The 14,005-nt window shown below is 60.9% G+C and overlaps 1 protein-coding gene across 1 annotated transcript; it reads right to left on the bottom strand.

Moving 5' to 3' along the window:
• Positions 1-231: 231 nt before the first annotated feature.
• Positions 232-13,927, bottom strand: MAP3K11 (mitogen-activated protein kinase kinase kinase 11). Its single transcript, XM_080817062.1, has 10 exons — positions 12,691-13,927; positions 8,141-8,321; positions 7,796-7,944; positions 7,520-7,695; positions 7,170-7,413; positions 6,553-6,666; positions 5,928-6,063; positions 5,754-5,845; positions 1,574-1,990; positions 232-1,096 (listed from the first exon to the last, which is right to left on the bottom strand). Exons 1-10 carry the CDS (start codon positions 13,430-13,432, stop codon positions 759-761), a joined length of 2,589 nt encoding a protein of 862 aa, XP_080673188.1. The 5' UTR covers positions 13,433-13,927; the 3' UTR covers positions 232-758.
• Between the last annotated feature and the right edge of the window lie 78 nt (positions 13,928-14,005).

Below are 14,005 nucleotides of genomic sequence, written 5' to 3'. Positions count from 1 at the left end.
CAAGCTGCCGAGGGGAGGTGCTGTTGCAGCTGCACGCCGAGGGTGAGCAGGAAAGGCCTGCAGAAGGTGGGGGCCGAGGACGGTCTGGACCGCCTGACTGAGGCCCGTGGACTGGACCCCAGCTGAGGGCCGGGCCGACTGCCCATTGCGCTGGGGGCATGAAGTCACCAGGTTTGCGTGGCGGGTTGGAGCCCCTGGTTACCTCCAGGAAGGTGACAGGCTAGGCTCGGGGAGACAGCTTGGGGAGTTTATTTGGCTTCATTGGATCCCGAGGCCGAGGCCCCAACCCTGGCCGGGGCAGCAGGAAGGCACCCAGAGAGTCCCGGCCCCAGATAACCCCCAGGGCGGGGTGGGGGGGGGGGTTCCAGGCACCAAGCCCTGGGGCGGGGGCCACAGTAGCAGGGCTTCGTCAAAAGTGCTGGTGACAGCTGAGGCTGGCCCCTCTCCCCGGCACTTCCCCTCCTTCCTGCGCCACCCCTGGGGGCAATTCCCTGAGACAGGCTCTGGTCCTCCCAACCAGCTGGGTACAGTGTTGGGCCCCAATGGGGCAGGTAAGTCGGGGGACCCACAGGTTTCGGGGTGTGGGGGGGTGTGGGCCCCCCGTCCAGTGTGAAGGCTTCCTGTGCAGTGTAGTGTTCCTGACCCCCCAGAGGGATCCCTGGGGGAAACCGAGGCAGCTGCAGAGGCTTGCCCGGCTCCAGTGTACACTGTGGCTCTTCTAGGGCCGCTGGAGCCCAGGCGGGGGCAGCCCGGCCCACTCAAGGCCCTGCCTCGGGCACCCAGGGGGCCTGGGCGCCTATGTCTTTGGTCTGTGCCCTGCAGTCCTGAGGGCCCCCCCGGAAGGGGTTGGCAGGTGGAGAGTCCCAGAAGGGGTCCGAGTCTGGGAACAAGGTCCAGGGTGCCCGGCGGGGCGCAGGCTGGGGCGAGGACAAAGGCGAAGGCCGGGGCCCGGCTGACACAAAGCTCCAAGGGTCGATGCGGCTGCGAAGGGGTGAGGGCCGAGGTCGGCTGATGAGGCCCAGGGGCGGTGAGCGTGGGGTGCCTGGGGTGCCAGGAGCAGAGCGGGATATCCCCGGCGGGGGTGAGACGGTACTTCCTAGGAAGTGGGGGGAGGCAGCACGGGGTCAGGTGGGGGTTTGCCGATCTGCACAGGGAGCTGCTTGACTCAGGACGTCCACCTCCGCGGTGTTAAGAGCGAGATCACTGGGGCAGCCTGGCATGGGCTCGGATCCCAGCTCTGCCGTTTACCGCTGGGAGCCTTGAGTCCCTTGATCTCTCTGTGCCCTAAGCTTCCTCACCTTGAACCTGGATATGACCCCAGCGCCTTGCTCACAGGGTCTGCAGGTGGTTAAGCGAGACAATCTCCCTGGAGCAAGTCCGCGACCAGTAGGCGGAGCTCTCCTCCCCTCCGGATGATCATTCCTATTATCTCACAACCCGCCCGGCCCGCCGCACCCCATGCTTGCAACTGGATGGCTGAACTTAGAACTCAGTTCCCTCCAAGCAGCCCCCAGCCTCACCGCCCTGCGGGTCCCCCCCACCCCGCAAGCAGGCCAGCTTCGGGGCCACTCACCACGCCTCTCCTCGTCGCGCCGCCTGGGGCTCTTGGCTGACAGCTGGCCCACAGGGACCCCTAGCTCCAGCAGCAGGGGCGCAGGGGCGGGTGGGCCCGGGGCCTCCGGGGTCAGCGGGGAGGCGGGGACATCGAGCGTCTTGGGGGAGAAGCGGATGAGCTGGGAGGGGGGCGGCTCGGCGGGGGACGCGGTGGGCAGCGCGCGGGGCGTTGGCGGCGGGGTCTCCCCGCGCTCGCGGCCTGGTCCCCCGGGAGGCGGCGGCTGCAGGTCGCGGCCCAGGCCCAGGGAGGCGAGCAGGGCGGTGCCGCGCAGCAGCGCGCGCTGGATCAGCTTGGGCGTCCCGGAGCCGCTGCCGCGCTCCGCCGGGCCTGCGCGTCGCGGCTCCTCGGGCTCCGGGCTGGGCCGCTGGGGGTTACCTGGCAGCGGGGGCGGGCACACGTTAGACGGTCGTCGGGCGGAGGCCACGAGGACCCCTCAGTGGCCCTGGAACAAGGACCGAGTTCTGCTCCCCACCAGCGTCTTCCCGGACTCCCATTACTCCCCCACCCAGTTCCTGCTCACCCACGGGGACTCCACCCCCCACCCCAAACCGACTTCGGTGGCCTTAGTGGCCAGCCAGGGGCATCTGCAGGGCTCCTGTGCCCTGTGTCCACCTACTTCTTGGCTGGTCAGGCCCGGTCCTTTTGCCCACCTCCCCCTACTCGATCAATAGCCTGTACTGGGCACACAGGCCAGTTCCAATGCACACAACAGCACCGATAGGCACGTGTCACTGTCCCTCTCCTAGAAATGAGGAAACTGAGACTCAGAGTGGTCAGTGCCAGGCTCGAGCTCACTGATTTAGAGGCATATGTTATCCGATCCTCATGCCCCAGGGGTTCCAGGCTCAGAGAGGTTAAGGGTGTGTTTTAAGGCTGCACAGCCAGGGAGGGCTGGAGATGGGCTCACTCCAGGTGGAGGCAACAGAGCCTTCACTCTCCACCACTTCCCACCCAGACTCTGCTCTGGATTTCAGGACATCAGTGTCCTGCCCTATGGGCCCAAGGTTGACCTGACTCCGTTCTAGACCACCAGGGGCGACTTTGGGGAACCACACTTTGAGAAGGTAGTGGTGGTAGGGTCCTTTGGTCCTGTGATGGCCTCCCACAAAGCCCAATTTTGTCAAGTCCTCTTCGGCCTAGAACTTGCCATGGCTCTCCATTACCACTAACATAAAGTCCAAGCCCCTTGGCTGGGCTTTCAAAGCCTTCTCGAACTCCACCCACCTTGCGCCCGGCCTGGAGCAGGACATGGGGCTGGGTATCCAGAGGAAGAAATGCAGTGCTGGGGAAATTGAGCTTTTACTAGCAGGAACTCAGTTCGGGGTCCCTTTTCTCAGCTACAGCCCTTACCCAGTCTCTCCGACCCATCCTCGCACCCCCACCCCAGGTCCCTGCCTTCTAAAATGCAAACTGGCCAAATTCATTCTCATTTCTGGCCCTTCCTGAACTGGCTCCTGCCTGCTTTTCCAGCTTCACCCACCCATTCACTCAACCAACATCTGCTGGGACTAGGCTGGGCCCCACAGACCCAGGGGATGAAGGCCTGGCCCTCACCTGCTGCCTGGGACCTGCAACTCTCAGGCTCTCAACTCCCCTCCGGGTCCCAGCCGGGCTTCCTCTCCCCTGGGTGTGGAAAGTCCGGTGCCTGCACACACACTGTTCCCTCTATCACCAACAGCCAAAGGTTAAATCAACTGATCACATTCACATAATGAACCCCAGCCAAAGGGTTCCGAGAGCGTCCAGGTCGGCCAGCACCTGGAGGAGGTAGGAGTGGCGCCCGCAGAGAGGATACCCAAGCCCCACGCCCCCTCCCACGTGCCTTGCCTCACGCATCTCTTCCCTCTGGCTGTTCCTGAGCTACGTCCTTTATAATTAACTGGTAATCTAGTAAGTAAGCTTTTTCCTGAGCTCTTTGAGCCGTTCTAGCAAATGATCAAAGGTGACGGGAACCGATGATTTAGAAGCAGCACAGGGGACGACCGGACTTGTGGCTGGAGTCTGAGGTGGGGCAGAGATGCGGGGTGGGGAGGGGTCTTGTGGGCCAGAGCCCTTCACCTGGGGGCTAGCCTGTGTCAGAACTGACTGTGAACCACACATCTGGTGTCGGAAGTGGAGTGGGTGGCACCTAGGGGAGAACAAGGTTTTTTCCTGCTTCTAGGAGGCTTCCCGGAAGGCCCCCCTCCCCCCCCAGGCCCCCATCAGGCCTGACACAGCTGCATCCTGCCGTCTGCTGCACTCACTTGTTTCTGAGCTGCCCCGTCCACCAGACTAGGCCCGCCCCCCGGTCACAGCAGGGCTGACTCCTAACGTGTCAATGACTGGCTCATAAAATGCATTGACACAGTCCGATGGGAGAGTCCGTTCTCCTACTGCCCCGCAACAGCCACACAAGCTGAGCGCTACGCTCCCACTATGCAGGTGAAGGCATGGGCCGTTTATAAAATTAAGGAGAACAGGGGACAAACCTGTCTCACACCAGCAGGAGAAATGAGACAGAGTTAAGGGGACATGGTAGTCGGCCTGCAAAATAAAAAGCATAAGGACATTCCTGTGGTCAATGGCCTGAGAAACAGAGGTTTCCAAGAGGTACGTGCCTTGCTCGAGGTAATTCAGCAAGGGGTTCCTTGAATTTGCCTCTGAGCTTCCTCGCACGAGGAGGAGGCATCCCTGGGTTTAAGATAAGGGAGTACAACCATTCTCGACCCACGGACGCAGATGAAATCGTTTCCGTGAGACCTCACAGCGAGGACGCGCCATGTGGTCGTTAGTGGCTCTAGGACAACATACTTCGTGTTGAACCTGAACCAGAACCCCTGGGACATGAGGATGAGACGGGGTGTTCCATCCGGGTAGGCTGACTGTTCTACCAGCAGGTAACTCACTGCAGCCCATTCCCCAGTAGTGCAGCCCGTGCCTGGGCTATCTCACAGGGTTTTCTTCGAGTCTCAGGCAGCCTTCTGACTCCGTGGGTGGCTGAGAGATCCAGGTCACGTACTCTCCTGGACCCAAGATGGCCAGTGGAGTGTGGGCTTGTGCTCAGGGAACCAAGTGCTCGGCCAGCAGCTGGGCTGGGGTAGGGGAGCTCCTTCCTAAGGGGCAAGCTGGAGGAGGCTGGGGTTCGTGTTCCTACTCCTGCTTGCTTGGGAAGGGCAGGCCCAGAGGGCTCTGCTGAGCATGGTAGGGGCGGCCTCAACCTACACAACTGGGTTGACGGGACTTTAAGTTCTCTATTGGCCCTTCTAGCTTGGTACATTTAAGAGCAGGTGAACCCAAGCTTCCCCCTTGGCCTTCCAATGCTCCCTTCAGTCCCTGCAGTCCAGCCAGCCCGGGGCAGTGCGATTTCTGGAGCGGGGAATGGTGTGTCAGAGGACGGTCCAGGGTCCTGCCTCTAGAGTCAGACCTGGGTTCAAATCTCTCCTCTGCTAGCTACCCCAAGTCAAACCAAAGAACCTCTCTGCCCCTCTCTGTACGTGCCCAGTCCTTTCTTCAGGTGAAAGCTTTTAAGCCTCTCAAATCCTCAGCTGAGGGCTCTAGGTAAGGTTACTTTACCTCTCAGAGCCCCGATTTTCTCATCTCTAAAATGGCAAGTATAATAGCACGTCCCTCACTGGGTTGTTGCTCAGATGGAACGCCTGGTGCCCACAACTGCCGCTGTCCTCACGGAGATCAGAACAGCTCAGAGCCCGGATGCAGTGAGAGCAGGCCCTGGATTCCCCCCCACCCCCCACCCCTGCTCAGCTTTCTTATCCTCTTCTCACCTACAGGATCCCCAGAAGGGACTCTGAGAAACACAGTGTGGCAGGCACCTGCCCGGCTCCACTATGCATGGTCCCCTCTCTGGACCAGCTTCCCTTGGGTCCCAGATGGGCAGTACCACTCCCTGTCTTCCTTCCCTCCCCAAAGCCCGGCCACTGCTACAGGGCCGGGACCGAGCCCTCTCACAGGCCAGGCCTGGACAAGAGGACCGAACTCTGGGCCCCCTGAAGCCTGGGTTGCACCTGGCTCAGCTGTGGACCTATAGAGCAGATGTGAGTACTAGGAACGACTTGCTTTACAGTTAATTTCTTGTAGTTCTCCCCGTAGTACCCATGGGAGTGCAGCAAGAGTCTGCTGGGGGGGAGACAAAGCCACTCACCATTGAGCATTGGGGGTGTGGAAGGAGATCCCAAGGAGGACGAGTCATCTGAATCCAGGTACCACGTGGCTTCGTCCAAGCGGGACCTTCTCCTGGGGAGGGGAGTTGGGCTTCAGCAATCTTAGGACTATTGGGAGGCAGATGATGGTGGGATGGGGGCACTCAGGCACTCACCTCCCATTCTGGGCTTCCCCAGGCTTGGGGGAACTGGGACCCCAGGCCCAGCATGCTCGCCGCTCTCCATTGCTTGAGTCCTCCAGACGTCGGGGGGACTGGCGGCCCCATGCCTGGCCTGGTTCTGCGGGTTCCACTGTAGGAGAACCGGGGAGTCTGAGCTGAGGCCAGGAGCCCCATCATGAGAGTCAGGCACCAGGGACAGCTTCTTAGAGGATGGGGGATCAGGCTGGAAGCCATACTATTCCAAGGGTGGGCTTTGGGCCACAGAGAATCTAAAGAGAACTGAGACAGGGTGGGTGGGTTTGGGTCCTGGGGCTAGCACTCTGGTGGGGGTGTAGTTAGCTCACTGTGGCAATCTTGTCTGGTTTTGAATTCTGGCCCTGTCCCTCATTAGCTATGTGACGTTTGGCAAGTTATTTTTTTCACTTTTCTCATCTATGAAACTTAGAGAAAATGAATGCTGCCTGAGAACTCAGAGCTACCAGTCTAGTCAGACAGCGGAGGGAGCCTGGGTGTGAGGAGTCAGAGGAGGCAGTGGGTGGAACCCACCCACCTCCTAAGATAAGGTTTGACAGAAGAGAAGGGACTGTGGAGGGGTTTTGCATGAGGAGAGGTTTCTTACATTGGATCGCCCGGAACCGGGGGAAGGTGGGCGAATCCCCAGCTCCGACCTCGAAGACGTTCCTCCTCCGGTCCAGGCCAGGTGAGGCCTGCACAGTGATGCGGTGTTTGAAGTCTGGGGTTGGGGGGAAAGCAGGGGGCAGGTTTGTGGTGAATGAGAGCCAGGATTCCAGCTCTCAGGGCCGTCAGCCGGCTCCCAGGCCACGAAGGCAGTGCAGGGACCGGGCCTGGCACGGTGGCTGTGGGACTGGGGCCCGCATCACTGCCTTCCTGGCCCGTCGGGCTCTCGGTAAGAAAAGCGGACGGCCCGGACGCCAGCATCCGAAGAAGCCAGATGCAGTCGGAGATTCCCGGGAGGGGACGCGCCAGGTCCCCAAGGCCTTACCGGAACTTTCATGAGCCCCGCCCCTCCGCGGGCGCAGCCACTCCCCGGCCGCCATGCAAATATTTCCACCAGAACCCGCCCACACACGAAAACGGCGCTCCCGCCCCACCCCTCCCAGCCTTCGGCTCACAGGTCCACCCACCAACTTCCCCGACCAATCCCAGTATGGCCAGCAGAAGCCTGACCCCGCCCCCCTCTGCTCACGCAGCCAATGGCTGGGCCCCGCCCCTTACCGAGGGGCATGCTGATGCGCTCGCCGCCGTCCCGCGCGCGGAGCTTGCTGCGCTTGAAGGTGCCGCGGCGGCGGCGAACGTGCGGTCGCTCGCGGTCCACCTGCTGCAGCAGCAGCGTCAGCTCGCGCTCGAACACCTCCAGCTCCCACTGAGCCAGCAGGTGCTCGCGCCGCCGCAGCTGCTCCGCCTGTGACCGCTGCTCACGCGCAGCCCGGGTCAGCTCCTCCTCGCGGCTCAGAAGTTCCTGTGCCAGGGACAGTGAAGGCAGTGGGATCGGCCCGGTACGGACCCTCTGCCCCAAGAAGACCGGGGAGGCACTTCCTTTCCTTTTCCAATCCCGGGACCCCTACCTTTTCCTTGGCCCGCAGCTCGTCGAAGAGGCCTTGGATCTCGCGCTTCCAGCCCTCCTGCATGGAATGGAAGGAGTCCCGCGGCATTTCCCGCAGGACTTGCGCCTCCAGCGCCTCCAGCTGCTGCAGGATGGAGGCAAAGTCGGGCCTGCGGTGGGGGTCCTGCGCCCAGCAGTCTGGGGACACGGAGTGGAGGGGGCATAGAGTGAGAAGGGGTCTGTGGGGGGATGTGTCTTGTGCCAAGGAGCTCTGTCTCTCCCCCTCCAGTCCCCTTACCTGCCATGAGCTGGGCGAAGGGCTCAGGGCAGGTGGACGGGATGGGCAGCGTAAGCTTGTTGACGGCTACTCCGTAGGCTACAGCAAGGCAGTCGATACCACGGTAGGGCACCTCCCCAGTCAGCAGCTCCCACAGCAGCACCCCAAAACTGTGGGCAAGACAAAGGGTCTGTGTCCCCTCCTCTACTTATTCAGTGCCATTTCACCCCAAAGCAATGAGGAGCCAAATGATTTGAGTTCCCTCCCCCGGGGCTCTGCCTTTCTGCCCAGCCCTAGATTTCCACAGCCCCCTTGGCCCTCCTCAGCCCCACAGATGGCCTTGTCCAGGCCGCACCCAGGCCTCACCTCCAGACATCGCTGCCCTTAGAGAAGGTGGAGGCCTTGATAACCTCAGGAGCCATCCAGGCGTAGGTGCCTGCTGCACTCATTTGTGTGGTTTTATGCCACTCCCGGGCCAGGCCGAAGTCAGTGATCTTCAAGGTCTTGTGGTCCATGTCATCGCCTTCAATGGGCTGCAGCAGCAGAACTGGGGAAGAGGGGGGCAGGACTGTGGGTACTCCGTGCTCAGATCGTGGGGTCAAGGGAGGAGCTAGGAGCAAACCATCATCTGACAGACATGCTGGTTAAGTACTAGGAGCACAGAGGTGATCTTGATCTGGACGGTTGAGGTAGAATCAGACAAAAGCAGCCATGCTGGGAAACGTGGTTGGAGGGGCTCCTTGAGGCCAGGCTTTTACGCTCAGCTCTAGCACTCCCCAAACAGCCTCTGAGGCACACATCATCACCCCCATTTTACAGAAAAGGAAACTGGGCAGAGAAACGACTTGCTGAGATCATATGCAAATAAAGAACAGATTTCAACCGCGTCTCTGTGGTTCTAAAGCCAGTGTTCTAGCTTTTCCCTAATGCTGCATCGCATAGAAACCCCTGTGTCTTGTCATGTTGGTGAGGCAGGAGTGTGAATTAGGACCTCCCTTGGGATGGGGAGCAAGAGGGAACCCCTTGGTGAGAAAGGAAACCCAGTAGGCCCCAGTGCCCATACCCCCTCACGGCTGGCACAGCCCCTCCCAGATGAGAGCCTCCAACCAAAGATGTCTGCCGCTGCAGAGCTGGATGTGAAGAACAAGGGGGTTCGAGAAGCGAAGGTTCTCGGCCAGAAAAGGAGGAGCTTGGGACAAATGTGGGAGTGGATGGTCAGATCTGACAGGGGCTTGTGGAGCTGACCCAAGTGGGGCCTTGTACAGAGAGGAGAAGCAGCAACTTGCAAATCTCATCAGGACAAACATGGCTCAAATGAGAGAAGGTTTTGAGGAACAGAAAGACGATAAAGTCATAGAATCATCAAGGGTTTGAAAGGGCCTCTCCCTTTCCTGGTAAACGTAGAGAAGCGACATCCAAGCCAAATACCTTTCTGAACATATGTCATTTCAGGGCGCACACACCTCTCAGCTCTCTTGGCCAGGGTGACGGCACCATTCTGGGGCAGCTTAGGGTAGGAGCAAAGGGGATGGGCACCTAACCCAGCCTGGTGAAAGGGAGGACTTCTCAGAGGAGGTGGCAGGACCAGGGGTAAAGCCATAACTCCCGATCCTGTCGCTGGCCAAGGTCTCTGGGCTTTGTGGGGGCACCTGGCCCTGCTGTCCACCCCTCCCTTCTGTCTTTGATTCTGGGGCCTCTGCCTGCTTGTGCCGTTTCCTTAGGGCCTCCCCTAGCCTCAGCCTTTTCAGCCTCAGTGGTCCTCAGAGTGTGGCCTCTCCTCAACCTCTACCCACTGCCCCCAGGCTGTCTTGGCCTCTCCTAAGTGCCCACTGCCCCCTCCCCATGAGCCCCTCCCACATTTGGAGCTCTGCCCCAGGAGCTGGTTCAGCTGTCCATTACTGCCCTATCTCATGTTCAAATGGCCTCCTGCCCCCACCTTCATCCTCCCACCGTGCAGGGCAAATCTCCCTGCAATTTCTCCCAATCCAGTGAATGGTCCCGCCATCCACCCTCTTCTCTTCTGGAGCCAGACTGGGGCTGAGTCCCGAACTATTCATAAAGCTACGGATGACAGCAAAACCCACCTCAGATGGTCGTCATGAGCGTTTAACAATAGCACCTTTTATTTTTTATTTTTTTGAAGTAGTCTCCATGCCTGGTGTGGAGCCCAACCCAGGGCTTGAACTCACAACCCTGAGATCAGGTCCTGAACTGAGATCAAGAGTTGGACACTCAACTGACCAAGCCCCCTCCCCCGGCACCCCCAGCAAGATCGCACTTTTTAAATCCTTAGTACAGGGTGGGACGTCTAGTATGAGTGCCCTCAAGCTTGTCAGCTGTCCTAAAGATTAGTCCTCTGCCATCTCCTGCCGGCTCTCCTCACTGTCCTCTGTCACAAGCATTCCCTGCTTTGCAACAGCCTCTGGCCTGGGTGCTGGAGGCTCAGAACCGGACCATTTAGTAAACACTACACAGGTTCATTCCAAAGCAGAACCAGAACAGGGTGAGGGCAGGTGGCTGGACTGGAACCAGCCAAAGGGTCTGAGTGTTGAGGCTGGAGAGGGACTCTGGTCTCCTCCGGTGACAGGATCCACCCATACTCCTTTAAGACCCACCGGTCAGGCCTCTAGCCACTTGAACCTCACAGACCAGTGAAGCACTTCCCGCACTAACATCTCTGGCTGGGAAGCCAGCCTCCCCTTTTCCATCATGTAATCTGAGGCCGAGAGATAGGCAGCCTCTCATCCAAGCCTTGGGACTTCTTTGTCCTGGTGACCTGTCACCTCCCACCCCCAACTTGGCTTGACACCTTTGACTCCTTAATCTCCTCTCCACATCCCCTGCTTTTTTCCAAGTGCCTTGAGTTTGTCCCAGCCCAAATCAGGAGCCACCTGGAGGAGAGGGGGCTGGAGATCCCAAGCTCTCAGTCCCCATGTGGGGCTTCCTGGCCTCTGGAAGAGCCCTGGGTCCCAGCCCCCTCCCCAGGCCAGCCTCTGTGGGGCTAGGGAGTGGCCTGCGCAGCTCACACCTCTTCCGCTTTCCTCCCATGGTCCCTACTTCTCCTTTCTGGGAGGCCCCGGCCAGGTCTCCAACTGGGGGGGAGTCCTTTGGGGGAGCACTGGGGGAGGTCAGACCCAGGCTGGGCAGGCTGGTTAGTCCTGTGACTCGTGGGCCTGGAGAATTCCCCCTCCACTCCCCGCCAGGCTTCCTCACAAGGCCCCCATTGTCCAGGAAAATCACGCCATTGTTTCCTGCCTGTGCCCCCCCAACCCAGGGACTCCCCCCACCATCCCGCAGACAGCACCCCAGGCCTAGGACTGGGGTCTTCGAGGTGGGAGGCCAGGCTCAGGGAGGCTGAGGGCACCTTCCCTGTCCTTCGCCACCACCCAGACTCTGGGAGAGAAATACAGGATGGGGGGGGATGTAACCCCTGGCTCCTTCCTCTCCCACAGAACCCCCCCCCCCACCCTTGGCTCTTTCCTCCCCTGCAGGCAGCTGGGCTGGGGAGGGAGCAGAGGCTGGAGCAGGGGCAGGAAGCCGGCTCAGGGGCAGCAGGAAATGCAGGAAGCAGTGGGGAGGGTGGGGAGCAGGGGCCTGGGCTATTGTTCCATTTTTTCTGGAAAGAAAACTGGAGGAAAAACAGAAGAAGGGAGTCCCCTCCCCCAAGGCCTTCGGGGAATCTCCCTTGGGTTGGAGCAGGGAGTGGGGGTCCCTGGGGGGCTAGAGCCAGGGAGGGAGGCTGAGCAGGGCGAAGTGCCCCACTGGATGAGGGGAGTAGGGGGGTGGCTGGCAGGCCTCCCCAGACCCTTCCAGTCCCGGCAGGGACTCGGATATTATTGGGTCCTGCCTTTCTCTCCCCACAAGCCACTTGTATATGGCCAGCCCAGGCCAGGCAGCCCAAAATATCCATGCTCACTACCCCCCAGGAGCTGCCCATGTCTCTCAATAACCCATCAGCCCCAGCCCTGTGTCTCCACTACTGGGGGGTGGGGTATGCGGTCCTGGGCCCTGCCTCTTTGCCTTTGCTCTGGCCAGGCCCTGACCAAAACATCCAGCTGGTGCCTCTCTGAACAAGGCCTGCTTCTGGCCTGGTGTGAAGCTTGTCTCCTCCAGGAAGCCCTCTGAGCCTGTGGCTCACTTGTCTTGGGCCCATGCTGGGCAGCGTGTTGGGCCCAAGATGGCTGGAGGTGGAGTACCTTACTGCTTAAGTCTCCCTTAGCCCCACCATGCCCACCCCAAGTGCTAACTCCAGGTAATGCCCTCTCGGCGATCCAGCCCGCAAATGTCCACCTGCACAGCTGCAGACCCATTGCATGGCAGGCAGCAGATGCCAGGCTCCCCCAGCCCCTTACGCCATTTCACCTTCCTGGTCACTCCCTTTTTCCAGAGTCCAGAATTGAGGCTCTGAGTTGAAATAACCAGCTAAAGGTCATGTAGTTAGGGGTATGGGCCGGGCCAGAATTCCAGCCCTCTCCCCAGCCTTGACCACCAGGGGTGGGGGGCGGGGCAGGGGGGGCTTTCCACTCCAAGATCTCTGTTCTGGGAGCGCTTTCTACCCCCAGAGCACAGCATCAACAGCACATGGGCGAACTTGAGGGGAGAGGAAGATGACTGCCAGCATCCAGAGCGCCCATGGTTACGCAGGATGCCTATGGCTCACCTGGGAGATCCCAATTTTCTAACCTGGCAGCTGGGAGGTGGGGCCAAGGACTCCTGAGGCTTGGGCGCAAAGGACTGTTTGGTGACTGGGTCTCCTGCTTTGGGGCCAATGTGGGCCCATGGCACCCCGAGTCAACGGGCGCTCCCCTAGGACAAGAAGCTCCTGCCTCTAGTAGACCCCCCAGGTGGCTCAGCTGAGAGCTGGCATGTGTGTGCTTGGACCATGCCGCCCTCCAACCATGCTCCCCGAAACTCACTGTTGTTGGACTTGAGGTCTCGGTGGATGACGGGCACCAGGGCCTCGCAGTGCAGGTAGTGCATCCCGCGGGCTATCTGCACAGCCCAGTTGACTAGCACGTGTGGGGGCACACGCCGCCCGGCCAGGGCACGGCTGAGGGGCCCACCGGCCGCGTACTCCATCACCAAGCACAGGTTGGGCTCCTCCAGACACACGGCCTTGAGGGCAATGATGTTGGGGTGTGCCAGCATGGCAAAAAGCCGGGCCTCCTGGCGCACGCTCTCAGCTGTCACACTGATGTCCTCATCGGGGTCCTGGCGAGCAGCCTTCACGGCCACCAGCTCACCTCGCCAGCTGCCACGGTACACCTTGCCGAAGCCGCCGATGCCGATCACCTCCTCCAGCCGCAGCTCTTGGAAGCTAGCCACCTCGCAGGGGGGCGGGCCACCGCCCCGAGACACATAGTTGGATGGAAAGATGCCCACCTGGCCGCCCACCTGGCCCGCCCACCAGCCCTCATCGCCAGAGATGGCTGCATCCCGGGACAGCACCTCCACACGGTCGCCCTTCCTCAGGGCCAGTTCGTCCTGCCCATTGGGCTCGTAGTCAAACAGGGCTGTCCACACAGGGTTGGCATAAGCCGCTGTCTTCGGGGACCCCTCTGGCCAGACTCCACTGCCGCCGCCCCCACCGCCCCCACCACCACTGCCATTCCACGACCCCAGCGGGCTCTTGAGAAAGAGGTTCTTCAAGGGCTCCATGGCTGGGAGCCGATATTGGGGCAAGTGGGGTACCTTCCCTGGGCGCCCCTGGTCCCCACCCCCGCTGGCGCCCGAGGCCCTAGTCCCGGAACCTGGGCATCCGGGCCCTGGCCCTCAGCCCCAGACCCAAACCTCTCTGGGGAGCCAGGAGTATTGACTCCCGGCCCCCCGCATCTCGGGCTTCTGGAGAGCCACCCAGGGCAGTGTGGTCAGGCTCTGGGGGTGGGACCCCGAGGCCTCCGGCGTCTCACCATGGCCAGCTTGGAGGGGCCCGGAATGTCCCTCAGTCCCGGAGCAGTCCTGGGAGGTTGGCTCCAGCACTCGCCCAGCGCAAGGTGGGGCCAGCAAGAAGGCAGCGCCTGGACTCCGTTGGGTCTTTTTGCGCGCAGGGGGTGGCTGGAGTGTCCCTAGTTGGGGCCGAGCTGCTGCTTCCCAACCCGGCTTCCTCAGCCCGACGGCTCCAACCCCGTTCCCTTCTTCCTCCTCCCTTTGTACTTTGGCCCCGGGGGCGGGAGGCAGAGGTGGAGGGTGGAGTTTCACTTTTTTCCGCTCTTCTCCCTCCTGCAGGAAACA

The sequence above is a fragment of the Martes martes genome (assembly GCF_963455335.1).
Source record: "Martes martes genome assembly, chromosome: 10".
In the NCBI taxonomy this organism is placed as follows: Eukaryota; Metazoa; Chordata; class Mammalia; order Carnivora; family Mustelidae; genus Martes; species Martes martes.
The sequence above is the reverse complement of the archived record's forward strand: the minus strand, read 5'-3'. Positions and strand labels throughout refer to the sequence as shown.